The sequence below is a fragment of the Argentina silus genome (genome assembly GCF_951799395.1).
Source record: "Argentina silus genome assembly, chromosome: 8".
In the NCBI taxonomy this organism is placed as follows: domain Eukaryota; kingdom Metazoa; phylum Chordata; class Actinopteri; order Argentiniformes; family Argentinidae; genus Argentina; species Argentina silus.
The window spans coordinates 5,808,794-5,836,142 of NC_139662.1; the positions used below are offsets into that span (position 1 = coordinate 5,808,794).

Sequence of the window (27,349 nt, forward strand, 5' to 3'; positions counted from 1 at the left end):
CTGTAATTATTTTTAGTCTATCCAATTATTGATCATTTGTTTTTAATATTCTTGTTTTATATCAGTTATTTACGTATAAGCCTTAACTATTTTATCATCAAACAACTCTATTTCCATATTCTGTATTGTGTTCTTCAGTATTCAGTCTTGTAAGCATTTTTATTTTTCAGCATGGAATATCCAAACTGTAATCTGTATATTAACTGTTAACCCATATTCTCTATGAAAAGATGATATTATGTGTAGATTTATTACACTTGTTCCTGTCTTGCATTGTGGTTTCATATAAAGTTTGGACAACTTGATATGCACAGACAAGACTGAGAAGAAAAACTAAAAATATCAATGTTTAAAAAAGCTTTGTATCTTTACCTTGTTTAATAAACAGACTGTTATAAACATACCTGCATTGTTGATTTTTTACAGTTAAATCAAGATTATTATAACTGCACAATGCAAATAACTAATGCATATAAAAAAATAACTTAACACCTTTTCCATTTATATTAACATTTTCAATATTTAGCCTACCTTCCTTTTGTTTTAAAATATGATCAGCTGCATTGAAAGAAATCAAATACACATTTGAAGATTCAATGACTTTTATTTATGAAAATACATGTTTGTCTTTACAAAATATTGCATTTACTGTACATGGGTACCTTTAAAGTCAGGTTATTGTTCATGACCTTTGAATCATTTAAATCTACGCAAGTCTCAATTGAGTATGATTGTAAATAGTAAGCAATTATTATTCAATGGTAATTAACTCTCAGTTTAGCAGCAGGATAAAGCATTAGACTTCATCATTACAGGCACGTTGAAAACAAGATGGATAATGACTTGATGGACATTGCTTGGTAAGTAATAATAATAATAAAGTAAGTCCTCAGTGGTTGAAAAACAGGCGCGCCTTGAGATCTTAAATCCAAATTCTGAATAACATTGCAGTTAGTTAACCCTTTTCTTGTTTTGACCACAGGTATATGCCCAAGAATAGGCTTGATAAGTGTAAATGTAGGCCTGTGTACCACCAGACTGTTCTTTGGAATTACTGTTCTCTCTATACTTAGTATAGTGGTTAAGTTAGGAAAAGTTATTATATGACTATCTAATGAAAGTGAAATATGTAAACAAGCACAGTGGTTTGGGTAATTACTTGCAAAGAACGCTATGAATGTGAAAGTCTGCAGTTAGTTTCATAGCTTTTTATCCTACACATATTACAATATATGTCTTATGTAACATCCTCACACCACTAATCCAATTCATATTGAACATATTTGTAAACTTGCAAATTAAGAATCCCAGACAATACTGTAAACATATAATCCCAAAGGCAGTTTTTCATAGAAAATAAATGCCAATATTGGATTTATGTGGGCAAAAGTAAAATAGCAAGCTACCTTTTCATTGCTACATTCCTCAGTATGTAAACCAAGTCACAAAATTACAAGAACAAGTTCTTGAAAAGAGCAAATTTTCAACAGGTCTTTTGTATGTTTGCCTCATGTCTATCATTTGATTGTCACTTTTGGACATTGATTGATGTTAGACCCATTAGTTTGGAAATTGTAATGTTAACCCAGTACCATACTACATATATTAACCCTAACCCTCTCTTCTTGCCCTTGAATACAGTAAGACACATTTGACTACATGCATGTTTTGTCACCAATATGCTACTTTCAAGCCCATAAGGCTCAGGTTCTGTTTTACTTTGGACATTCTTTACATTTTCGGAGTACAAACTTGTAGCATCTTAATGATTTCAAGACAGACATGTGGTGCATCTACAATGGATCATACCTCAGTTTACTACATGACAGTTGTTTGCAATTGAAGCTTGCGCTATGCTCATCTTATGTCAAAATACAGCAAAATATTTATGTGACACTTGCGCCGGCTTTCCAGGCAAACTCCAAAAGTTCACCCCATAGTGTGAACAAGGGATAGAAGGCAGCAGTTGTAAGCCAAATAAAGGAGTGGTATTGTACAATTATACCGTCTTCGTGTGTTACTATTTACATGATGTGACTGTCTCTTTAATCACAACCTTGTGATATGTGAAGCAGCCAGTTGGCCTTCCAGCACTTCGGAAGTGGTGGCTAGTGACCCCTCATCCCAGTCATCTCCCCCTCATACCTGGTCACTCCCCACACAGGCTTTTCTCTGGATCTTTAGTGTCAGAAGGAACCACAGGGGAGATAAGGTTCAGGTAGCCCAACTCCGAGGGCTGGGAGTGGGGTGTGGAGAACGAGGCCCGGATGCCCTCCGCGCGGTCACCCACTTTCACCCGACAGATAGCATCCAGGATGCCCAGCGGGTCACACACACCTGATGTCAGACTGCACAGGCAAAGAAGTGGTTATAGAGTGCCCTGCTAATGATGTTCCAAACTGTTGTTTTTGGCAAGCCTAAGATTTTGGCTATGTTTCTTTTGCCTAATATTGGCTTCCTTGACTTTCATTGACACCTCTTTGGTCCTCATGTTGACAGACATCAATAGCAGATTCCAAAGGCAAACGCGAAGCCTAGAATCAATATTAGACATTGACAGCTTTCTTATGGACAAATGATGTGACGGAACATGCCGGACTAAGCAGAAACCATAGAGGGACTACATATAAAAAGTGTTTCTGGTATACCCTTAAATATAAGGTGACAATCTCTACTTTAATCTCAGAGTAATTGTTTGATTTCAAATTCAACCTTTTGGAGTATAGAACCAAAAGAAGAAAACATGCTTCACTGTCCCATTACTTACGCAAGGCACTGTAAATAATTAACAGGACCAAATGCAAGCAGTTACACAGCTCATGAGAGGACATTTAAGCAGTCACAAAAGTCAAGACGAAACATGACAACACTGCTGAAGAGCTATTTCCACAATGAGCATTTTTCAACAAACTGAACTATTGAAGAATTATTGTTAACAGCAGGTGAACAGATAAACATAAAGAGAGCGACAGGCAGCATCAGTAGAAAATAGTTCTATATACCTTAGGGTTGATGTATGTAGGACTCTGTCATTGGAAAGACTTTCAGAAGGAAACATTTTCTTGACATCCTGGGGGAAAAGGGAAATTAACATATAACCTTGAGAAACACTAGAAGGTTTTTTTCCATGAACGATCATGGGGTAGCTACCTCCAGGCTGTAGATTGATTGGACGTTCCTCAGTGCACGCTCTAGTGTTCCCACTTGATTTGACAGCTTTAAGGTTCTTTCCTGAAGTTGTCGGTTCTCCACCTCAAAGAAGTTGGCCCTGAGCGGGACAAACACTGGTTCAGCATCTCCAGTAAAAGATATGGTATCTAACTTGCATCACTGCAGGTACTTCCACTGTCCCACCATCTCTGTAGAAACATAACTTCCCTCAAAGCCATGCAACTGCACAATGGATGGACCACAATAGCCTATGCTTTTGAATGTAAGGATCGTCAGTGCCTGTGCAGCTGAAGAAATGTTAATGTCAGTGTCTGTGCAGTTGGACATACAGGCAAGACAGTTCCTGGGGTGGGTGACTTTTGGAGAGAGTTAGTACCTGTGCTGAACAGTAGAGGCAGTTCTCAGGCCATTGCTCCCCATCTCCTCGGCCTCGCTCATCCTCTTCAAAAGCTCCCTCTTCTCCACCAACAGCTTTTCATTCTCCTCCATGACAGTTCTGATCCAGTCCTTCTCCTGCGTTCATACAAGACAGTCAGGGTTACCTGACTGGAATTGTTACCTGACTGGAATCAAACCTGGGTCTCCTGCTCACCAAACACCTGCCTTATCCAAGGTCAGGTGAGGTTACTCATCACACAAGCCTACTTTTTACACCTCTACTGCTTTTACTACTTCTACAACCAAGACTACAACAGCTACAAACAGTAATGCTACCAATACCCACGCTGTCACTACAACTACTGTTTCAACAATAAAACACAAATCACAACAGCATCAAGGCAATCCCCAAGAACCACACCATGATTTGAGTATGTAGACTGACCTTCTGGGAGAGACTGGAGGCCAGGGCCAGGTCGTTCTCCAGTTTCTGAATGGTGCAGTCTCTCTGGGCCATGGCCTTGAGGAAGATTTGCTTGGCCTTCCTCAGCTTGGTCTTGTGCTGCGACTGCTTTTCATTGTACTTCCTGGGGAAATAGGTAGAGAGATTCAAGGACTTACTACTTAGTTGTATGTAATGGCTGTGTAACACAGTAGGTAATAGTAGTGAGAGATGTTTCCGTAACTGGTATGTGCATCCAGGAGCTATGCCTTAAATATAGGGAGCCATTGAAGTGATTGGATTGTGTGTTCTGACCTGATGTGTGTGTCCAGCTGTGCGATGACCTGTTGCAGCTCCTCCTGAAGTCTCTCACACTCCTGCTGACTGGCCACTAGCTCCTCATCTAGCCTGTGACACAGCTTTTGGCTTTCTCTCTGCTGTGTTTATAGATAAACAAAGAGTAAGAGAAAATCCACAATGTTTGTAGTCCCCAAGTACGTGAGCGAACATAAGTAGCCACGCTATAGGTTTGGAACGTGGTCTCTGTGGTATGCAACACCACTGACCTCCTCTCTGGCCCTGCTATGCTCAGCCTCCAGGACTTCCAGGCGAGTCTCCAGCTGCTGGGTGCGGTGGTGTAACTCAGAGTTGCTGCGGCCTAGCGCTGCCTCCTTCCCCCTCAGGGAGCGCACCTGCTGCTGCAGCTCCTCCTCTCTCTGCACCAGAAGCTTCCTGGCATGGTAGGATGAGGGAGAAAGGTACAGTGAGACCGGGGAGTGGGAGGAAGCTCGCCATTTATTTATTTGTGTGTTCCAACTGCTCACTCATTTTTAACATTAGTCGTCCCAAACGGATGTCCACGGGTGTGAGGTGACACTATTTTCATGACTATCATAGCTTTTTTTGATAGCCAACATCTCCAAGTCATGTCCTGAGGGACAATTAAAACCCAACTGTGGGGGGACATGCAGCGTTCGGCCTGTAGAGGGAGCTACAGGACCGTGGCCAGGGTTGTGTCGGCGAGGCTTCGTTGCACACCTGTTGCAAATAAAGCCTCGTTGACTAGTGCTTAAGATGTGTGTGCCTCTGCTTTTTCAGTGAGGGATTGTTAGTCCCGTTTATTCAAGGTAATAGTGATAATAGCGATAATGTTCTGTCTTGGCTTTCCAGCCGTCATGTACTCGGTAACTTTCCAGTTGCCTGTCGAGTTCTCCTTCTCTCGCTCCCAGCCCACCTACACCTATTCGATTACAATGTTATACTAACGTCAACAAACAGAGATCTCCAGACTCACTCTGGGTACTTTAGTTAGTAATGAGGGCCCGAGGCTTCTAGTGTGAAGTACGGGAGGACAACAAAAGCAATACATTCCACCTGGCCTAATATAGTGCTTCATTAGCATTTAGGTTAATTGAGTCTAGGGCAGAAGAGGCATTAGATGGGGTGGGGTGAGTATGAGGTGGTCACCTCTGGAGTTGCTCCTCCTGCTGCTTGGCTCGGAGGGCAGAGAGGGTGTCGGACATGTCCCTGCTGTCCCTCTCCAGCCTGGTGGTCTCACCTGCCCGGGCTTCCTCCAGACGCAGCTGGTGCTGGGCACTCTTCAACTGCTGCTGCAGATCCAATACCTGCAGTGCAGGGAACACAGCACGCAAGGGTTAACTTACACCAAACAATGAAGAGAGGTGTATCAAAATGAATTATGTGATTTTAAATAAAAACAAATAACAGTATCTGGAACTTTGTGTATGAAATCCAATGTCCTTTATGGTCTTGGAGACCCACAGGCTTTTGTTCATGCCCAGTATCAACACACTTCATCAAGTTCAAATTGTCAGGCCCATGATTTGCTGAATCAGGTACCAAGGAACACAGGGTTAAGCCCAGTTCTTAGCTCTGAAGTGTAAGAACTGTACCTTCTTGTCTGCAGTGATGACACGGGCCCTCTCCATCTGGAGCTCCTCCTGCAGGCTGTTATTGGTGTTGCGGCTCTGCCCACTGCGAGCCAGCTCCAGCTCCAGCTCTCTGAGCCTGTGCTGCAGTCGCTCTGTCTCTGCAGCCTGGCCCTGGCTACTCTGCTCCGCCTGGGCCTGCTTAGTCTGGGCCTGCTTAAGCTCCGCACACACCTAGAGAGAGATGCACATTAGACACCTTTGAACCACAATAATGGGCAAGTTTCGAGTCTGGCATCCTTTTACATCAATGTAACATTTACTAGCACAATGCCCAGAGTAAAAAGATTTTCAAAATGGATGATTAGGGGATGACAAGTATTCCATTGACACTATATGGTGGAACATCAGTGTTAAATAACTTCATCCCCTCTCTAACTCCTCAAAGCTCAATGCCTCACTAGGTGTTGCTGCTGTACCTTGATCTTCTCCTGGTCCAGCAGGGCATTGTGCCTCTTGAGATCCAGGTTCTTCTCCCTCTCGTAGCGCAGCTCTCTCTCAGCTGAGGTGAACAGGCTCTGGGCCCTCTGGAGGTCCTGCTTTAGCTGCTTACTCTCCTCGGCCTTCTGGCCCAGCACCGAGACCTGAGACTGGGGAGACAACAATGAGTCCAAGGCAAGTGGGAGACAGTATTGGGATGTGGGGGAAAACAGTTGAGACTAGAATCAGGCTAAATTGTTAGTTATTGTTATGTTACTCCATTTACTCCACTTTGCATGTTGCATTCTGCGTGTTTGTATTAGTAACTTCATTGACTTCAGTACTCCAATGTCACTGACATTACATGCATGATACACATTGATAGTAGTGGGGAGAGTTAATTGAAGTTGAGCAATAAGCATAAACACTATTTTGATTGAGTGAGATTGAGACGACGTGAAGGTGACGTAGTGAGAGTGTTCCTGACCTTGGTGCAGGCCTGGGCCTCGCTGACCTGGGCCTGCAGGGCCAGCTGGTGCTGAGTAGCCAGCTGCCTCTCCTCCTCCAGGGTGGTGTGCAGACGATTCAGCTCTAACTTTAGAAATGACAGCTAGGAGGGGAGCACAGAACACATGCAAAAAAACGCCACGCGCACACACACACACACACACACACACACACACACACACACACACACACACACACACACACACACACACACACACACACACACACACACACACACACACACACACACACACACACACACACACACACACACACACAATAGGTCACATGTTATATTATTATGATATTTTTAACCACTTCTAACAAACCAGTTAATTGGTCTTACTACATATACAGATTACTCTCTTTACATTATTCTATGTTTAAAACTACAAGGTTGTCCCAGTACCTGGTTGAGACCTTCATCCTTGGGCCTCTCTGTTAGGGCGTCTGTGTGGTTAGTGTGAGTTTCTGTGTCCTGTCTGGGCCTGGGTGTTGTCTCCTGTCTGGTGGAGAACGGGAGTTGGTTTCTGAGCTGTAGGAGCTCTCTCTCCCTCTCCCCCTCACACGTATTACACACACAGTAAACGCATTGCGCACACACACCCACGCATGTCTACCGCAACAATTTAACCCAGCATCCTTATTTCCAACCTCATCTCTACACACGACTGTGAGCAGTGTATTAGTAACTGTAAGCAACTCCAAAAGATTCTAGCCAATAATGACCTCAGAGTGCTCTGCACTGTCTTCAGGCTGGAGAGCTCTGACTTGAGCCGGTCTACTTGGTCTCTCAGCATGACCACCTGCGTCCTGCTCTCCCTCAGGTCCTCCTGCACAGGGCTGTTCTCCAGCTGGCTCCGCAGGTCGCTCTGGAGTCTGCTCTGAGCACGCTCCAGCTGGGCCACCTGAAACACACACGTAAAGACAGATTAGCATTTTTGACACTTATTAAGCACCACTATCCTCTACTAGGGAACCTAATCTAATGTAATTATTTATCTATTTATAATTATTATTATCTCTATTTTAATCACAATTTTAATTCGTTAGTCTAATATTATTAATGCAAGTAAGCAGTGTTGCATGGAGTTTTTCTTTCCAGTTAAAATGTTCATTGTCCATTTAAGAGGTTAACAGGAAAACCACATACGGTCAGGGCAGGTTTCAAATCCATGATAGCATGCTGAACACAATAAACATGCAGATGTAAAACATGTGCAGATGTGGTTTAGCCAATAGCAATGGTGAACATATTGAACACCATCATGACAGGTGTGGAGGCCACCTGATCAATTCAACTCACCTTTTCTTCCAGGATTTCCTTCTCCCCTTTGACTTGGATGAGGCTCTTGATGAGTGTTTTTCCCTGTTGACATTCTGTCTGCAGGCCCTGCAGCTCCAGTCTCAACCTCCTCAGCTCCTTGTCATTCCTCTGCAATGCCTGTGGTGAGAGAGACAATAGTATTGTGGTCATTGAACACAACAGCTACAACTACAGAGAATGTGAATTTGCTGTTGTAACCAGTCTAGGTTTGAAGACACCTGAGATGTAATCAGGGGATAAATGTGCTTGTTAGGGAGTGATGCACCTGTGCTCAAATTGTCTGTCAAGGGTAAAATGTATCATATTACTTATATACATACTATATACAGTAGGCATGAGCTTAGAACTTGGCCGCCGATGTGACGATATCGCAGAGTGCCATGACAGCACTAGTGAGTTTTATTTCAGATCATTCACCTTGGCAAAACAACCACCAGGAGGCATCGGTGAGCATAATGGATATGCTTACAGTGTGTTTCAGTGCATTTACAAACATTGCCGCCTGACGAATTATGTGAAGAGTAGATTATGAGTTGTTGTTTCAATTTGGAAAAGGACAAATTATTGTCTGCTCGGAGAAATTCCAAATGATGTCATTGGATAAACCTTAATTTCTAAACAAATCATGTCTTCATGGACACTTCACAAAATGATGTCAGACATGGAATACGCATGTCCTCGAAATTGCATATTATTAACTCATAGCGATATAATGTTTCTCAATTGATTCTGCGCATTTCAGAAGTAGTATGTATGGACACAGCGCAGAGAGCACAGTTCATGTCAGTAACCTTCTGCTCTGACACTGTGAGTTCAGTTGAATGTATTTCACATGATTGACAGGAGAGCTTTCATGAACCAATCAAATGTTTACATGCCATGTGCAATGACGACAAGAAAACAAATGATATTTTCACTGTTTTACTGCCCGTATCCAACGAGTCATTTGTAGTTACCTGCGATGTCGGTGTGCTCGTATTAAACACTGGCCTACTGTATACAAATGTAGCTGATTTCCTACAAAATTTAACCCTTGGAGTTGGTAAAAGTATTTCGATTAATTCAACTCATTCTAGTCATTCTATTACCTCTTTGTCCTTTTTGAGAGCAGCCTGGGCAGCGCTGAGGTCCAACTCAAGTTGTTTCCTCCACTCCTTCTCCTCTGTGAGACGGGCCTCCAGCAGAGACACCCTCTCCTGGCTGCTGCCTCTCAGCTGGGGCGTGGGAGAGGAAAGGGTAGATAGCTCATAGGTCAAAGGTAATATTAGATTAAACCCAGATGGGTGATTCATGTTGGTGGTGGGAGCACAAGTATGAGTTGCGATGTAATAACATGCTTTGAATTTGAGACAGACGCTATGAAATGCAAATCATTACAGTTAATATCTACGGTGCCTGACAGGGTCGTTTAAGTACATTATTCAGTATACAAGAACATGGTCCATCTCAGCACAGGTTTGCTTTCATTTATCAACTTGATAAACTACGGTACTGGTAGAAATGTTTGCTTACTTGTTGTATGTACGTCTCTGTCTCTTTGCCGACATCTCCACCCTTCAGCACCTGCTCCTGGGCACATATCTTCTTCAACTCTGCCTCTAAGCTCTTGATCTGCAAGTGGACAAAAAACAACTCACATTGACACCACCTCCACTATCTGTTTGTCATGAAACAATTGGAGGATACAGTAGTTTTCTGAACTATGCTGTTATATTTTCTCAACCTAGGCGCAAGTATTCCTGCTCAACACTTAAATCTTGTCCATACCTTCCTGTGGAGTCCCTCTAGCTCGCCCTCCTGGTGTTGGCGCTCCTCCTTGCTGGCATTCTGGACCTCTCCCAGCAGAGCCTCCAGTTCCTCGTTCCTCTCCACCAGCTCCTCATGCTCCCGCTGCTGCCTCTGGAGTCTCCACTGCAGCTCCCGCACCTGACACAGGCCGTCCTCCACCGCATCACGACACCTGGAGGGAGGTGCGGTGGAGAGGAAGTGCACTGGTTAGAAATAGAAAGATCATAGAAACACTTACTTTCAAAATGTGCTCAGACTAAACAGGATTCGACCATTCTTCCGTACCTTTTATGAATCTGCTCCTCAGCTGTTGAGGCTTCACTGTCATTGCCCTCCTCCTAGCAAACAAACATGTATACATAACTGTCCTACTGTACTGGAGAGAGAACCTAAAACAGAAGCATCATACAAGCACTGACCAGAGCACATACAGCAGCGTTTTGTACCACTCAAGTTAAGACCATACAAAGAAATGATATAGCAAAGCAGAAATTGTTCACATCTCGATCAGAGTGGAGGGTTACCTGTCCTAGTTGAGGCTGAGAGTCCTTCACTGGTACTCTGGCTCCTCTGTCAGCATCTCCCTTTGCGACCTGTAAAGAAGGGTATAAACTTAGTTATTCCTCTTCATGAAGTTATGGAGGTTTCCTTTAATCTAATTCAGGTTTTTATGCCAGTTTGGACAGTACAAATAAATAAAGCTATGTGAATACACACCGAGAGGGCTTTCTTCTCAGAGTCCAGGGAGCGTACCCTCTCTCTCAGAACTAGTATTTCCCCATCCAGTCGTTCATTGTGCTCCTTTGCCCTCTGGAGCTCCATCATATCTAAGGAAAACAAACACACAGACTGAGTAGAAGTGCTAGGCTATATAGTTTCCAACATCTACATAAGCATGTCATTACAGCGACATAAGCACGTTAGGACATTTGTTATAACATATGAGAATGAGCATCTGTTTCAATGCGATATTGCTTCACTGCATAGGCAGTGTATCTCATGAAGTTCTTTTTACAGTATCACACATTTGAATAGATGGTAAGCAGCATGCTAACTTGATGAGGCTCTAGAAAGACTACTGGCCTATCTCACCACATTGCTTCAGTTTGTCCACCTCCTTTCTGAGGATCTCCACCTCTTGGCCTGTTCGCTCCAGCTCAGGTCCTAAGATGAAGCACATTTCAACACATGGTTTCAAGGGTACACACTTCTACTATTGAGATCTGGTCATGGAATTGTAAAACAGTAAAATGCATTATCTTTTCCCTAGGCTACATCACAGGGTTTGAACCTTTCAAGCATCTGGATTTATCAATGCATATTTCCTCAGTGTAATTACTTACTGGTTGACAGAGGACACAGTTAATAGCTTAGTCTATTACCACACAGTCCCTGGGTCTTCCTGGTAGAGTCCAGCTCGTTGGTTAGTCTGCGGATGTCCTCATGGGCCATAGAGAGGCGATGTGAGGCCTCCTCCAGATCCCTCTCTAGCCGCAGCCGCTCTGAACGCTCTCTGGACACATCCTCGCTGTGGACCTGACACACACAGCCAGAGAGAGAGAGAGAGAGAGAGAGAGAGAGAGAGAGAAAGAGAGAGAGAGAGAGGGGGAGAGTGAGGGAGAGAGCCTCACTGGATGCTTGTGGAACTTTTATTTGGCGTTAAAAGTGGACTGACATGCTGTTGCTGGGGGCATGCATCTGTGGTTCAAAGTTGCATGCCCATTACTGACAATTTAAATTAAAATATATGTTGCCATATATATATATATATATATATATATATATATATATATATATATATATATATATATGGCAACATGTTAGATACAACCTTCCTAAATAACAAAAGTAGGGGGAAAAACATCAATACAGCTGAACTAGAACTGACAAAAGTGTAAAAAGCGAATCCAACCCAGAAAGGCCCCTTTACCAATGCTGTTAGGACCATGAAAAGTTCGAGATTAGTTTGGAGACAGCAGGGTTAGCAATATGGACAGCATGCTAGCATCCACAGAACGAGCACATCCTGTGCACAATGATAGTGGTATGGCTCTGAAATAGGACTTGAAACGCAAGAATCACGCTGAGATTGACCAGTGCCATCTTGCCTCTCAAGCCATTTCAAGGCCCTGGTTAGTTAGTTGGTTGACTGTGGTGGTATAGTGAGGACCTACAGGGACACCATTGTGTGTGCTCTGGGGGGACTTGCGGAGGCCAAACAGCTTCTTCCAGGGACTCTGACCTGGAGACTGGTGAAGAGAGACCAGGGGAAGAAGGTTTCACAACAGACCCTATGGGGGCATCCACCGTGCAGGACCAATACTCGATGCATCAGAAATAGTTTACCTGGGAAAAACTCACACTTGAAAAGCAAAATATTCTTATAACCTTGAATCAAAGTCTGACCTCCCTTTCCTTTCCTTGTCTTGTGAGGTTTTCCAACCAGGTTGACACAGTCATCTCTCACCTTGTTCATGCTCTCTTTGGTGTGCAGCATGGTTTCTTTCTGCTGCTTCAGCTCCTCCTCCATGGTGTGGCGGATATGATCCAGCTCGTCCTGTTTGACACACAGCACCCCACGATAGAGATCCATGAATATGAGCTCATGCCTCTATCATACAACTGGACTTTTTATATGTAAACAGATTTTAATCACTTTACATCTGTACATTTTTCATATGGCGGCTGTCATTACTGCAGAAAAATACAGACACTCTGTACTGTCAAGTCCCTTGTATTGAACTTCAGAAGTCTTGCAAATGGGTGCATTTCAGCACCTCTACATTTATTCGCGGGAATAAGCCCTTAATGCTCACATTAACAGCAACATGAAAAGTCACCAATAATGTAGGTCGTTTACATGCAGGTGGACCTCCCTGAGGCTGCCAGTGAGGCTCTGGTTGTCTAGCCTCCTTTCTGTAGCATCCAGCCTCTCCAGCAGTGTGGCCCTCTCCACCAGGATGTAGGCCACCTGCTCACTGGGGCTGCTGTGGCCAATCTCCCCCAGACCCTCCTGGGCCAACATCTCCACCACCTCCTTCCTCTCAGAGTCTGGAACAGGGCGGGGGGTGGAGTGATCAAAGATGTGGCTATGTCTATGCTATTGTTCAGGCACAGTGTTGTCTACTGTAATACTACTGGGATTGAGGTGGGCATGAGGATATTTGAAGAAACATAAGCCTTCCTGTCTACCAACATTTTAATGCTACATTTTTTAATGGTAATGCTTTTGTGTTTGATCACCTTGCTGGAGCCTGATCTGCTGAAGGTCAAAGCGGAGCTGCTCGTTGTCTCGTTCATAGTCAGCTGTCAGAGACTCACGTTGCTCTAGCAGGCCACGGATGTGCTCCACATAGTTCTCCACCTGGGATAGACAGACAGCCATAAGTAGGTGAGTGATTCTGCTATGGATGAGGCCCCCCCACGCCCCATAATACATTATGTATAACGCATCCCCCATAATCAAAAAGGCTGATACTGAGTTTTAATTATTGCAGAGAATTTGTTTATTGCAGAGAACAATATGAATAGATAGTCGACTACATAAATGTGTAAATTAAATTAACTACTCAAAGTTCGATCCTAAAAGGGAATTTGTTAGCTGGCCATTATTTGTAGAAAAAGTTCATCCAAGAAGAAGAGCACTCACTTCAACTTCGACAAATTGTGAAGCATGTTTGGTTGGCCTGCCTGACAAGACATAAAATGTGCCATGAGGTCCCTGTACTGAGTGTAAATTCAAAGTCAGTGATGTAACAGTAGTAGTCTGGCTTCCCGTGCACCAGGAGGGCACAATATGTGGTAATATGAAGGCGTCATTAGCAATTCTTTAGAGCCAGGGGTCAAATAGCAGATCCTAGCCTTCCATCTGTGGCCCCAGGTGTATTATCATGCATATCATGTCTAAGTAAACTGCTCTAGAAACATGTCCCTTACCTCATAATGGTTACCAGGTTAGCTCTGATGTGAGAGTAGTTGATCCCAAGTCAGTTGTGAGTGGCTGAGACTAGAGTTATTGGAGCGAGTGGTCTCAGTGGCTCACCTCCTTCATCTCGTTGGCCTGCTGTGTGCGCAGCCTCTGCAGCTCCTGGGTGGACGAGCGTAGGTCTTCCTCACTGTGCAGGAGCTTACGCCACAGGTGTCGCTGACGCTCCTCCACACTCGCCCCGGGGGCCAGGCCGTCCTCCTGCAGACGCAGGGCGATCTGATCCAGCTCCGTCCCGACCTGAGCACCGTAAACAGATGCTTTATGTTGTGTCTCTTAGTTATTTTGTGATGCAGTTTTGGTTTAATGCAAGGATTCAACAGCAAACCCATCAACCTAGCTGTAATTTGATCTATTTTGTGACACATGGAAGAGGGACACACGCAGCGAGACCCTGCCAGCACTAAGCACTTGATGTAGAATTCAATACTGTAATTTGCAAGTCCTGTAAACTGAGATGCCTCATCATTCAACAATTAGGCTACCACAGGACACTGCTCTAACATGCTAGGCATTGGCAGCTGGGCGAGAGTTGTGTTGTTTCTTATGACAAAAAACATGGTTGTAATAAAATACTACTAATGTTAGTGGATGAATGTATTAGGCTGATCAAAATATTACCGCTAGGTCACTACTACTAAGACTAAATGGTTTTCAATTGACCGATTGATCTTTTTTGTGTCTCTCTGTGGCATCCCTTATATTCAACGTTGCTCTCCAAATGGAATGATATCAAGCATCCAATTGAAAAAACAGTTATCGCGCCAACTATACAACTGCTCAAAGGTTGACCGTCAAAACATTTGCATTGCATAACAGTAACCGAAGCTACATATTCCAATGAACATCTTATCGAGCTGGATGACATGCCACATACCTCTTTAAAGTAAGCAAATTAATTTAGGTTATGGTTACCTCATCATAATCCATGGCCATGCACTTCTACGAACAAGGGAGTTTCATCTAAAGTTAGCAAAGTGATTAACTTTCTCCTCGGCAGGAAAAGTTACCAAGTAGAAGACTACATCATGATAGGATGCTGACAAGTTAGTGGTTTCAAAAGCTTGACAAGACGAGGATGAGTACAAGCCAGCTAAATCCACAGCTTAGGGCTTCCATCCTGGTACGTGTTCCATGCTTATTCCTCTCATAAGACCACAGTCACCTGAAAAAGATGAGAGTAAAGCTTTAGCGGGCTGCTGAAATGAAACAAGAGCAGTTATGATTTGCATTTGGAAACTCTAAATTAGCTAATTCGGATCCCTTTTGGTTGTGTTGCATCACTAGATAGCATGCAAGGCTTCGATACGAGTATAACTGAGCTTGATTTGCTGTCAAAAGAATGCCAGAAGGCCAAACTATGTGCCTTGCAGATTTCTGCATGCAATGTTCTCACTAGCAAGCAGACTTCAATTGTTTTTGTAAAAAATAAATAAATAAAAGAAATAGAGGGGGAAGCAACGTTAACTGGGCTGTTTTGGGTTGTTATGCCCATTGCTAATCCCTCCCCAAAATGTCTGACGACAGACAGAAAACGAGCTTGTTTGCTAGCTTTCCAGGTGCAATCAACCACATTCATGAAATATCGCCCCAGACAATTATTTAAGACGTGATAAGGGACCTTGCCGAACCCTTTTTGAACGCTTGGCACAAACTTGTATGCGCCAATCCAGAGCGCGCTAGTGTCCTGCCAGCTAGCTAGTAAATTAGCTAGCCACTTCTGATACTGCTAACGAACAATTTTTTTTTGCACGACTCTGGAGGCCCCCGACATGAATAAAAGAAAGGGGTAGCTAAGCCTTATGGTTGAGAAGAAATGTAGCTAGTAGCTTGTATTCATTATTTACCAGTACGACTGCAAGCTAGCATCAGCTAACAAGCCAGCTCCAGTCGTCCTCCACTCAACCAGGTGGCAGCGGGCGTGCCGTGGACTAGTGGTTTGAAGAAGCTTGTAGAAGCACCTAGGCAACGGAATATACCATTCAGGTGATGCAAGGGGTAATGGGAAAATCCATACTCACTGACTGGGGAGAAATACATGTCAACTAAAAACACGCACATTTTTCTGCCTTACGATCTGTAAAGCAGAAAACACCAACATTTGATTTGAGACGGATAGCACAATGCGGTATTGATTAGTATGCTACTCATTTAACTTCATGCCAAACCAGCTGTTCTGGTGTGTTTTGTTTTTCTAACATAACTGGACAAATGCTATTCATTACCATGCCAATCAACTCACTTTACAAATCACTGTCACCCACTGTACACCACCCCCATGACAAACATACTCACACTTCCTCTTTGATCAAAAGCTAACATTAGTTTTAAATACGTGTTTTTCCTCTTATTTGTCTCATTGTCTAGGACTACGAGATTGGTGGATGAGTCAAATGATCATTTTAGGACCAGAAATTGGTACAATTCAGAGTGTTTACAGTATAAATCTGTTCATGTGGGCAGCTGTTCCACTGCTCATGGGTGGGTCTGGTTTGCAATCTTTTTAAGATGGTGATTTTGGATTGAGGGAGTAAAAAGGAGAGCAAAGGGAGCTCTGTTCAACCAAAAGGAAATGGGCGTTTAGAGTTTCTTTTTAAAAACTCTGCATTCCTCTCCTCTCCTCCTCCTGGAAACTTTGGACATGGAATGATTGAAAAAAATAAAGGGGGAGTGGAAAGGAGAGGACCACCAGAGGGGAGAGTTTTAGAGAGTTGTAGGCCTACAGAGAGTGAGGTTTGTTTCAGAGGAACATCAAATAAGGTGAGTGGAGAATCTTTCTTTAGAAATGATCTTTTATGAGTTTCTATAAATGTTCTTGAGGAACAGTTGTAGATATAGCTTAATATAGATTATAAAATATTAAGCTGTTTTAAAAGTATAAAAAATTGCCATGTAAAAAGATGTTGAAAATGGATAATGTCAGCATAGTTACAGTATACTCAACAGATTTATCATTCAGAAGATTGATACTTGTCACATCCTTATTTCTTCATCACAGAAAAACACTTGCTTTTATCACCAGTCTGTATAATGTGCATGCTCAGCATTACACATGGAGTCCTGAAATTCAAAACACTTGTACCAGAGCTATGTATGTTTTGATTTCCAGGCACACTTTCATATTCTCATCCGATTCTCACCAATAATACTCTCATAATCACATCTTAGAGAGGTAATCAATAACCAGCATTTCATTCAGTTGTCAGAGGGATGAAAATACTCTCATTTAATTGTATAATTTGACAATCATGGCTTTTTGTAACCACCCCAAAACTGGGCCTCTCCTAAAGATAAAGATCTAGTAGAGTATACAGACATTTTCATCCTGTTTTTTTCTTTTCTTTTCTTTTGGCCAATTCATGTCTCTTGTGTAAACTAGAACTGGCATCATTACAACTACCACCACCACCATCACCAATACGCCTAAGATTTTTGAATTTTGTTTAGAATAAGACAACATTTATTTCTCAAAACTGGATTTATCCAAGTTTACATGTTGTGCAGCTAAAATGAAAACCAGGTGTTTGCTTAGTAACAAAGCTGTTCACTCCAAACTGTAAAACAGTTATTCCTTCAGTGCAGAAGTTTATTGAGGTTACTTGACTAAATAATTTGACACCATTTTAATTTCAACCAGCCTCGCCCTCTCGTTTCAATACAGGCTCAGGCCAGTCAAAGAGTGGTTTTAGAAATAGTTCCTTGGCACTCTGTTTGTGTGCTTACATAACAGAGAGTATTTTGTATTAAACAGCTCAGACTTTCCATTTGTACTTCAGGGGAAAACAGGAAGGCTTGTACTCAGTCTCAGTGTAAAAAATGTGCTGAAGGATTGTAAAACTCAATGCCTATTGAAACAGTAATCATTGACTTTGCTAACAATCAATGCAAAATCGTAGGGAACTCCTCATGATGGCGTACTTGCTGATGTTCGTGACCCTGCTGCATCTCATCACCCTGGCCATGCTCTTCATTGCTACCATGGAGAAGGTTGGAGATCTATTTAACCAACATTTATATATTCACTGAAGAATAGCATTGTTAGAGAAGTTTGTCTTAAAGTAGTTCACAATGTAGAAAGTAACTGTTTGTAGAATGATAATATGTTACTCTATTCCTGGTATTGTTAATGTCCCCTCTTCTCATTCTCTTGTAGTCTTGGTGGATTTGGGATGGAGTGGAAAACTCAGACCTCTGGTACAACTGTAGATTTGACAACGACACTGGAACCTGGTTGTGTGCCTCGTCCAAAGAGACTGGTAAACATATTTTTCTCCATGAAGTCACTGAAATCTTCCTTTCCTCGAGGGCAGGACGCGTGATTTGTTATTCCTTGTGTAATTTGTGCTTCTGTGTGTAATGTAATTTAATGTATTGTAACACAATGCTGCAAATAATAACTATTATCCCCAATGATCTTATCTTATGTTATTTCTCCTCAGAATGGCTCCAAGCTGTTCAGGTGCTGATGGTGCTGTCTGTAGTCTTCTCTTCAGTGTCCTTCCTGGTCTTCTTGGGGCAGCTCTTCACCATGTCCAAGGGGGGACTCTTCTACTTCACCGGGTTATGTCAAGTTTTTGCAGGTAATGCAGTAAAACAATGAATACGCAATCTCTATCTATCTATCTATCTATCTATCTATCTATCTATCTATCTATCTATCTATCTATATACTGTATCTGATTTAGACTTGATTCACTTACTCCTCAAAGACATTTTTCCACTATTACAGTTGCTGTTATAATGTAGCTGTTTTATGGTCTATACTTCTACTGTGGTTTATTTCAACACTGCTATAGAGTAAAGTGCCCCAACATTTTGTGTCAAACAGTGTAAAAGTGTTTTTGTCTGTAATGATGTGATACATAAACACATTACACATTAACTAGTCATGGATACATACAGTATATGGCTAAGTATATAGAATACAAGTACATATAGTACAGTGCTACATCAAAGTAATCTCTGTAACTTTCCACTGAGTCATGCTGTCTGTCTGTCTGTCTGTCTGTCTGTCTGTCTGTCTGTCTGTCTGTCTGTCTGTCTGTCTGTCTGTCTGTCTGTCTGTCTGTTGCTTCTCCCAGGTCTCACAGCATTTGCTGCCGCTCTAATCTACATGCTTCACAATCAAGATATCCTCCAGGACTCACGAGAGCTGACGTCAGGACACTTTGGCTACTGCTTTATCTTGGCCTGGGTGTGTGTGCCTCTGCTACTGTGCAGTGGAGTCATGTACATCCACCTACGTAAGAAAGAGTAACCCGGAAGAATGAAGAAGATAAGACTAAAGTGTTACACAGTGTTATACTTAAAATTGTTTTTATTTCTGATATTCCACGAAATAGGTTAGAGTCTGGGTCAGTAGGCCTAATATTGCCATAATGCAGCTAATTCAGTTTATTTTTTTTAAATGTATATCCAAATGTTTATTGATGGCATGGCATTTACTCTCTTGATATAGGAAAAATGTACACAATAACAGCCTATTTAGTAGTCTTTAGGGCCTTACTATTCAATGCAACATGTGTATGCCTATTGTCAAAACTAGTATGAGCAGCATCAGTATTTATTGTAAATCAGCATACTGATGACAAATGCCAAAAAGGTGTTGTGGAATATTTTTTACATATGGCATAATGATGCTTTTATTGCTTTGAAATATATTTGTATGTTAATAGGAAATATATTTTTGTACATGAACGCTCACGTGCAATTTGTATCAGTAAATTGCTGTAACTTCTCTTCATAAACTGCACTTATAGAATGTGAAGTGGAGTTTCTCATTCAGTTATTAGTGATCATTTTGATTACAACATTATATCGTCATGCTTTCTTCAAACAAAAAGTTTAAATGTTTCAAAGGTCGTCTCCATAGCAACTTGTAGTCGTCCAGAAAACAAAATGATAGTCGTTCAAAAAGTTTGCAAGCAAGTGATATAAGATTACTATCGCCTCAAACCAACAAGCAACAAGTTATGGGTAGCAAAGCTCAAGTGTCGCAGGTGATGTCGGCTATAAATCCACTGGCAAACCCACGAGGAGCAAAAAGGCAATGTGAGCTTTGTCAAAAACCTGCATACCTGCAATGCACCAAGTGTCGGGTCACCTTCTACTGGTAAGTCCACGAAGTTACAAACTGACATACTGTACATATTTAGCTAAGTAAATTGTTAGCATGTATTTGTCAGCAAGACGAAAGAAATGTTGTATAAATAGCCCACATAGCACAAAGTTGCTCGAGTCATAGCATAGAATTCTGTGAGAAGAGAATGGTCTCTGGTTTGAAATCGAAAATAAAATGCTCTGGACTAGCACTAGGTGGCAGTAATTACAAAGGTAATATAGCATGGTCAAAGAACTGTTATAAAGTCAAGTTTGCATGAGAACTTGTTTTGGCTCCAGACATTGTGGTTGCAGAAACAGCTGGAAAGCAAGTTATGCCAAAGGATATTTTTTATACAAGAGAAGACTGTCAAGTGAAGAATGCTATGGCTATTATGTCTTATTATAATATATTTATTGTAATCACTTTTATTTCCATTTTCAATAGAAAGCTTGAGTTGATGACATGAGCCAAAGGTATCACCAGGAGCACCCTATCTGTCACAGTCATTGAGTTTGGGGGAGTATAGCACTATGTAGGCTAGTACTTACATGGTGACAGCATTTCCCAAAAGCTGAACCACTAAAGCGACTCTCTCTGAGGAAGCTTAGAGGGAGCTCTAACATTGCTTCTCCTGGCATGTCTCTGCCTTAAAACGCATTTCTCTCATGTGATGCAGATTTCATGAATCAATGGAGCATTGTGCACATCCCTCAAGTATGCTACCTCTGGGGCCAGCTGTCTGCTTGTCCAGATTAATAGACTTGTCTCTGTTATCCTCTTCTTGTTGTGTCCCAATGACAATGTTTAATGGGTTGAAGTTGTTCTGTTGTTGCAAAATGGCAAGTATCAAGAAGATCAGAATGAGGCCTGAGGAGAGGCCTGTGAGAAAGTCTGTTGGAAGGCCTGTGTGCAGAGAGGGATTAGTATGCCCTCATATGTCAGGGGAACCGTTGGGCACCTTGTAGAGCTGGACTCTGCTGGACAAACATGCTGGCTGCTGTACCGGTACACACTATTTCAAGTGGATCATCCCATGACCTTTTGGTGCATCATGGATGCCTGGGTTGATCAAAGGTGGTTCTCTGGACCCCTGGGATCTAACTCAACTTGGATGCCCTGTGAAATACTCAACAACACAGGATTGACATCAACAGGCAGCTGGGGACATTTATCTGAAACAGAAAAGATATCAGTTAAATATCAATGGTTAGCCTGTCAATATACCCCTTATTAAGTATGAGTAGAGCCACATTTCAAGCTTGAAATGGTCTCTCTGAAGGTGTGTTGTACAGCAACATAACTCTAGTCTGGTCATGTCAACATTTCCCACTACAGTTCCTTTACCAAGTGACTGCATGAGCTCTGAGCTCTGCAATGATTTTGAGCAAAAGAGGACCCGACAAACACCAGTTACCAGACAAACACAATAGGTTATATTATGCCTAGAGAGAGACTCAAGAGTTAGTGACCTCATGTGAATGAGAAAGAAAGTTCAGAAAGAGACATTGGAAACAGTCTCTTTGGTACAGATGTCCCCGAGAGCCCTTGCGGATTCTTGTGTATGAGAGTGCATGATGTGAGTTCACATTTCAGCCGTTGTGACCTACCCAGCTCATACACTCAGCATTGTTGCCATGACGTGGCTGCTGAACTGCTTTTTGAATCCAGACCAGTAAAAACACAGTGGAATGAATACGCACCGCAGAAAGAAAACATGAGGAAACAGACAGCTCCAAGGCAGTGAGGAGATGTAGGGGAATAGCAAGATGTGCAAATTACAGACCTGTTATGTAATAGCATACAATTTAGGATGCCTTCATTGGCATGGAGAGATATTGCACATAAATGAATCCAAGACATTATGCCCACTTATTTTGATGCTAAAGTCAAATGAACATCATTCAACCAGGCTAATGTCCATCGAAGATTGCAAGTTCTTGTTAAAGCAAAAAATACGTTTTGAGATGAACTGTCGAAAATGCAGTTGTTCAGCCATGCATGGTAACTATAACTGCATACTAAGTAAATACACAAATGCCACAAGTTACTTCAATTAACTCTGCCTGTTCCAAGAATATATTCAAACCTTAAAATGATTCAGGACCTGCCTAGAACCCATAACTGAACTTTGCATGACAGGACATACAGATACAATGTTCCTGGGTGGATTCCAAACCCAAATCTAGAGTTCCTAGTCTGAAAAGACTTTATAGGTGAAAGCCAGTTGTAGCTGTCGCTGTGTTGTTCACATTCAGCCTTGAGAGGTTTGCACTAGAGTCAGAAAGGGAAGAGGGAGTCAGTTTTGGGATTGGAATCTTGCCCATGACTGTTTTTCCAGCGACACAGAGCACCAGCAAGCAGACTGGGTGGGGATCCATGAGAAGATCTGTCAGTTGCTCATCCCTATCCGTGCTGCAGTGCCCTTCCACTCCCTACAAGTAGACCGAGATCACCACCGTTCCCAGATACTGCACAGACAGGTGAGGGGGACAGGACAAACACAATAGAACAGGGAGAAATCCAAAATCAACATCTAGATCCTAGCCACTCTGAGGCACTTTTCAGATGAATACAGTATCTCCACCTAGCCTGCCTTTAGGCTAGGGGAGGATTCTACTATATGACTCACTCCCATTCAATCCTCTCAGGTCTGTGTTTTGAATATATCTCATGGGTGGTGCGATGGCCAATCTTAAATCTCATTGATGGCTTCTTCTGAAATGAAGCACATAGCCTAAAGTCAGACATAAACAGAGCAGACTACTGCATTTTGTTTGTCTGATACAGTCCTAATACAGTCCTAAACCACTGAATTAGTAGTACTATTGTAGTGTCTCTGGTCTATTGCCTCTATTTAGGAGCAGCTAATTGAGATCTCCAGGGCCGAGGCCCAGAAGAAGCTGTTTGAAGGGAAGCACCAGGAGTCCCTGCCTGCCGCCCAGCTCTCTCTGAGTTGTGCCATGGACGTCTACGGCCCCAGTGCCGTCCAGCTGGTGCCTGCCTACCTCCTTCTGGCCGAGGCCAACGTTGGTGAGTAGCAAGATGGAGGGTATTCCTGGTTCTAGTTTACACCATGACTGTGCAGAGTGCAGATCTACTGTTCTAAAATGCACAGAAATATTTGTGTGTGTGTGTGTGTGTGTGTGTGTGTGTGTGTGTGTGTGTGTGTGTGTGTCCCACCAGGTCTGGGAAGTCTATCGCAGGCAGAGGAATACCTGTCTCAGGCAGAGTGGACGGTCATGAAGACCCCAGAGTGTAGCCAGACCGTCCGCCACCAGCTGCACCGCAACCTGGGCCGCCTCTACACCGCCACGGGCAACCTGGAGGGAGCGCTGTTGCACTTTGCCAATGACGTTGAGTGTCCAAGTTATCAGTCGTTAAATCTACCTATGCTTCAACCCCATGGGCAGCCGGGCCAGTTAATCTAGATTTGAAATTGTCATAAAATATCTACCATTCATTCTCACGTTGGTGAAAACCAAGCTTGGGTTCATTTTGCCTCCTCCTTCATCTTGACAGACCTGACACATGGACTAGGTAAAAGCAATAAGGAATTTGCTTTCACTGTTCAGTTCTTAAATATGTCAGTGCAAATTAAGGAGTGTAGCCGATGAGGTGAAGCCATTCCTAGATTATTAAGATGCAGTGAACTACTGGCTGTGGGTTGCTATCCTCATGTCAACCCTGTCTTGCTAGTGAATTGGAGACAATATGAATGATAGAATGATAGATGGAGTTGTATTTTCATGTACTGCATTAATGTACATCTTTGGTTTTCAGGTGTATTATGCCAGCGAGGAGTATGGCCTGGATAACATTGTCACTTGTGGTGGTTACTTCTTGATGGCTAATGTGTTTATAAAGCAGGAAAAGATGGACATCGCTCATTCCTTGTACACTGAGGTACAATTAAAACAGGCGTTTAAAATGAAGGCAAAAATAATATCATATTTTAACTATAATTGTATTTGTCATGTAACATTATGACAGTGCATGCTTAACAATGAAGAAGATTGTGTTGTTATGTCAGTTTAAGCTTGACTATTTTAACTGTGTCTGTATTATAGGTGGCGAGTACGTGGCACTCCCATCTGACCAAACTTTTGGAGACTCATACCCAAAGATCCATAACATTAGAACCCTCTTTTGGTAGGTTAAGTCTTACTTCAAATATGTATCAGTGTACTTGAATGCTGAAAAAAATAGCTAACCTATAGCAGGTTCATGTGTCTGATTTTTATCAAACCTAGACTAGATTAATCAACAATGCAACCTTATCAAATGATGAAGCTATTTAATTAACCTTAGCTCCTTCAAAGTTAAAACAACTCCATACTACAACAACCATTGCAAGCAGACTTTACACTCTTAATGATAGCTCTTATGGTGGCTCACCAACAACCACCTGATGCAACCAATCACAAATTTGCTATGCTAACAACACGGCTGATCTCTGTGGCTTATATATCAGTAGCCATCGTTATCTCCAGCAACCCCAAAAGCATTTATCTCCATTCCTGTATCACTGAAAATAAGGTCAGTGGAGCTAAAATTAGTGCCTATACCCTGACGTGCTATCCGAGAGCTAAACCCCAGCTTTACACCAACATGCTGGGGGCTGACTAAGACCATTCATGACACATCTCTGGCTGCACAGCATCCTCACTACCTCTCTCTCAGCTGCTTCTGCTGCTGCTGCCCTAGTTATGACGTTAAGCCTGTTAGCCGCAATGCATTTTCCCAGGCTTTTTAAGGCTAGCCGCCACAGAGCATGACCTTGTTGCTTAGTGTTAGCTCACACCAGCTCTTGTTGGGGTGACTTGTCCTGTTTTTACTGTATATCTCAATGTGTGCTGAGCACAAAATGGCTGCAGTACAGTACATACAGTATACAGTCTACATACAGTACAGTATTGCTGGTGGAAGAGGTGGGTCCCCCTCACAAGTTTATGTGTGTGGTTCTGTGTGTATTTGTGTATGCGTGTATATGCGTGTGTGTGTGTATGTGTGTGTGTGTGTGTGTGTGTGTGTGTGTGTGTGTCTGTGCATGCATTCATGTACGCATGTGTGCTTGTGTGTGTGTGTGTGTGTGTGTGTGTGTGTTTTGCATTGCTTCACAGACGAGGCTCAGCGGGCAGAGGCAGACCAGATGCTGAGGGCCATGCTGGAGAGGAGCCCCAAGCAGGACGCGACCCAGAACGCTCTAGTGGCTCACTCTCTAGCCATGCTGTGGTTCCTGGGCGGATGTCTTGACAAGGTGAGGTTTCCTCCCGGGGTCAGTCTATTGGCACTCTAACACACTTCCCAACGTGAGCTTCCCAGGGACTGTCTCGAGACGGGATTAGCTCTAATTGGTAAAGCCTTAAAGTCTATCGCTCTGGCAGGATTTAGCGGAGTTGATGTGACTAGCTTGATACTCTAACTTCCCCTCCCATCCCTTGGGCTGCAGCCAGGGCAACTTCTCTCTGATCTGCCAAGTATGCTAGGGCTTAGTGAGGGTAAACTGGTTGCGTGCTCTTCTGACAACCAACTTTGGTATGTTTGTGTACATTCCTGTGAGAGGTCTTGTGTGATGTAAATGGAAGGACTAGTTTGCCAGCTTGATAGGGACATTGACCAGAGCTAGAAGGGTCATTGACCTGAGCTAGGAGGGGTTTTAGAGGGGTTTTAGAGTTCAATCAATCAGAAAGTGGGAGTCAGGGTGGGCTAAGGTCTTATGGTTAAGGTCCTTAGTTTTTAAAGTATTACTTGACAACAACCCTCTTATGGAGGGTGTAAAACAGACAACCCACAGCTTATGTCTTAATATCCAGTTTCCAGTTGGTGTGTCAGTAGCGGCAGCAGCACCCTTAGAGCTGGGTCTGATTGTGTGACCTGCCAAAACCTTAATCGGATAATGACGCTCAGCATGTCTTAATATGGCCAGTCCAGCCAGGGTTTCTTCAGTTGTACCTCAATGGTTTATAGACAGCTGTGTCCTTTCCTTGTGTCCTCTTCATCCGCACTGATCTGGAAAGAAAATCGGGACAGCCAAATAGGACATTTAGTTTCACCCTCCCTGTTCTTTCAGGAGAGGAAGCCATTTTGGACTATTAGAATTCATCCATAGTCTGGCTAGGCGTGTCAGGTTCTCAGTGTACAGATTCTGGAGGGTAACATAGGACTGAGGGCTCAATTAATTTAAAGCCACATTTAGAATATTTTTTTTTTCCTCTTGGGAACTTCTGGAATTCCAGTATTTATGCAGTAGCATATAGGCATACCGTAATTCTAGTGATCACAGGACTCCCTACACAGGTGGATGCTTCTTCCAAGTTTCAGAATAGTATATTCACATGCAACATTTGTGTCAACAATGATACCACATGAGTCTTGCTATGGCAGGTTTGGTTTAGTCAAGACCAATTATTACCTAATATGAACTTTATGTTTGCCTCTAGACATTTAGTTTAATTTGGTTGTATTCAAATGGTACAATGTGTGAGTGAGTGAGCACAGTGGAGTCCCCAGGCAGTGTCCCTGTAGTTTTAAATACTTTCCTCTCCTCATCATCTTTCCTTAATTCCCATTTACAGATGAAAGGACTGGGACTTGGTTTCAACCAACCACTTGGTTTCAACCATATGAAGTCCTCTTAGATCGGTGGTCGTGAGGGAGTGTAGTTAGTGAAGACTGCTGGGGTGCAGCCCGATTTATAGTGATATTATAGAAGTCGTCTTTATACTCCCACAGCGGGCAATGGGTGCAATGGTTTTATTCTGTGTGTGTTTGTGTGTGTGTGTGCGTGTGTGTGTGTTTGGTGCCAGGCACTGGAGTTTGGCAGGAGGGCCCTGCAGTCCAGCCAGCTGGTCCCTGAGCACAGCCTCACAGAGCCCATCCAGAGCTTGCTGCAGCTGGCAGAGGGAGGCCCACACCCTACCAACGCAAGCTGACCGCCTGCCTGCCCAGTGCCCGCCTGCCCAGTGCCCACCCGCCCATCCACCAGCCGGCCATCCACCAGCCGGCCTGCCTCTCTGCCACCTCTTCAGCTCAACACAAAGGAACCATGCTAGGTCCGCACATCCAAATGGGTCATAGTACAAATTTAACAGAATAAAATATGTTGTACTTTCAGAGGACTACACTGAACAATCAGGATATTTGTAAGTTGGAGATACTGAAAGCCCACAGGGCTTTCATAGTCGGCAGATAATTTGAATCTCAAAGTTCAATCTCAAATGTCTTAATGTCAGAGTGAGACATATCTTGTAGTGTCTCTTATTTCCTCAATTCAGTTAAT

The 27,349-nt window shown here is 42.9% G+C and overlaps 3 protein-coding genes across 6 annotated transcripts; 2 read left to right on the forward strand and 1 right to left on the reverse strand.

The window, feature by feature from the left end:
• Nucleotides 1–584: 584 nt before the first annotated feature.
• On the reverse strand, nt 585–15,891 carry ccdc30 (coiled-coil domain containing 30). Of its 3 annotated transcripts, XM_083675654.1 has the most exons (29): nt 15,815–15,891; nt 14,883–15,132; nt 14,025–14,207; nt 13,226–13,346; nt 12,843–13,033; nt 12,450–12,539; nt 12,157–12,231; nt 11,365–11,518; nt 11,075–11,146; nt 10,700–10,809; nt 10,507–10,575; nt 10,268–10,320; nt 9,962–10,154; nt 9,707–9,805; nt 9,283–9,408; nt 8,174–8,311; nt 7,597–7,775; nt 7,277–7,373; nt 6,848–6,970; nt 6,360–6,530; nt 5,905–6,114; nt 5,459–5,616; nt 4,558–4,723; nt 4,307–4,428; nt 3,995–4,136; nt 3,548–3,684; nt 3,151–3,268; nt 3,003–3,070; nt 585–2,348 (listed from the first exon to the last, which is right to left on the reverse strand). In XM_083675654.1, exons 2-29 carry the CDS (start codon nt 14,901–14,903, stop codon nt 2,150–2,152), a joined length of 3,585 nt encoding a protein of 1,194 aa, XP_083531780.1. In that variant the 5' UTR covers nt 14,904–15,132; nt 15,815–15,891; the 3' UTR covers nt 585–2,149. The 3 variants fall into 3 exon arrangements, with proteins under 3 accessions (XP_083531780.1, XP_083531781.1, XP_083531782.1); XM_083675655.1 differs by lacking the exon at nt 12,157–12,231; XM_083675656.1 differs by lacking the exons at nt 585–2,348; nt 3,003–3,070 and having other exon boundaries at nt 3,156–3,359.
• Nucleotides 15,892–16,485: 594 nt separating this feature from the next.
• On the forward strand, nt 16,486–19,726 carry LOC310808275 (epithelial membrane protein 3-like). Of its 2 annotated transcripts, XM_083675078.1 has the most exons (5): nt 16,486–16,727; nt 17,864–17,954; nt 18,121–18,223; nt 18,407–18,547; nt 19,049–19,726. In XM_083675078.1, the coding sequence occupies exons 2-5, from the start codon at nt 17,874–17,876 to the stop codon at nt 19,222–19,224; spliced, it is 501 nt and encodes a 166-aa protein (XP_083531204.1). In that variant the 5' UTR covers nt 16,486–16,727; nt 17,864–17,873; the 3' UTR covers nt 19,225–19,726. The 2 variants fall into 2 exon arrangements, with proteins under 2 accessions (XP_083531204.1, XP_083531203.1); XM_083675077.1 differs by lacking the exon at nt 16,486–16,727 and having other exon boundaries at nt 17,825–17,954.
• Nucleotides 19,727–19,969: 243 nt separating this feature from the next.
• Nucleotides 19,970–27,002, forward strand: zmynd12 (zinc finger, MYND-type containing 12; the record flags this gene model as incomplete). Its single annotated transcript, XM_083674465.1, has 8 exons — nt 19,970–20,079; nt 22,409–22,550; nt 22,929–23,100; nt 23,254–23,423; nt 23,851–23,973; nt 24,138–24,219; nt 25,191–25,327; nt 26,877–27,002. The coding sequence occupies 8 exons, from the start codon at nt 19,970–19,972 to the stop codon at nt 27,000–27,002; spliced, it is 1,062 nt and encodes a 353-aa protein (XP_083530591.1).
• Nucleotides 27,003–27,349: the final 347 nt, after the last annotated feature.

What these genes read in the sequence shown, in the direction of transcription:
- LOC310808275 (XM_083675077.1), top strand. Translation starts at nt 17,850, where the DNA reads ATGCAAAATCGTAGGGAACTCCTCATGATGGCGTACTTGCTGATGTTC. An exon ending in TCATTGCTACCATGGAGAAG is followed by an intron (nt 17,955 to 18,120) that starts GTTGGAGATCTA and finishes ATTCTCTTGTAG; the next exon opens with TCTTGGTGGATTTGGGATGG. An exon ending in GTTATGTCAAGTTTTTGCAG is followed by an intron (nt 18,548 to 19,048) that starts GTAATGCAGTAA and finishes TGCTTCTCCCAG; the next exon opens with GTCTCACAGCATTTGCTGCC.
- ccdc30 (XM_083675654.1), bottom strand. Translation starts at nt 14,903, where the DNA reads ATGGCCATGGATTATGATGAG. An exon ending in GCAGATCAGGCTCCAGCAAG is followed by an intron (nt 13,034 to 13,225) that starts GTGATCAAACAC and finishes GCCCTGTTCCAG; the next exon opens with ACTCTGAGAGGAAGGAGGTG. An exon ending in CAGGAGGAGCAACTCCAGAG is followed by an intron (nt 4,724 to 5,458) that starts GTGACCACCTCA and finishes CTACCATGCCAG; the next exon opens with GAAGCTTCTGGTGCAGAGAG.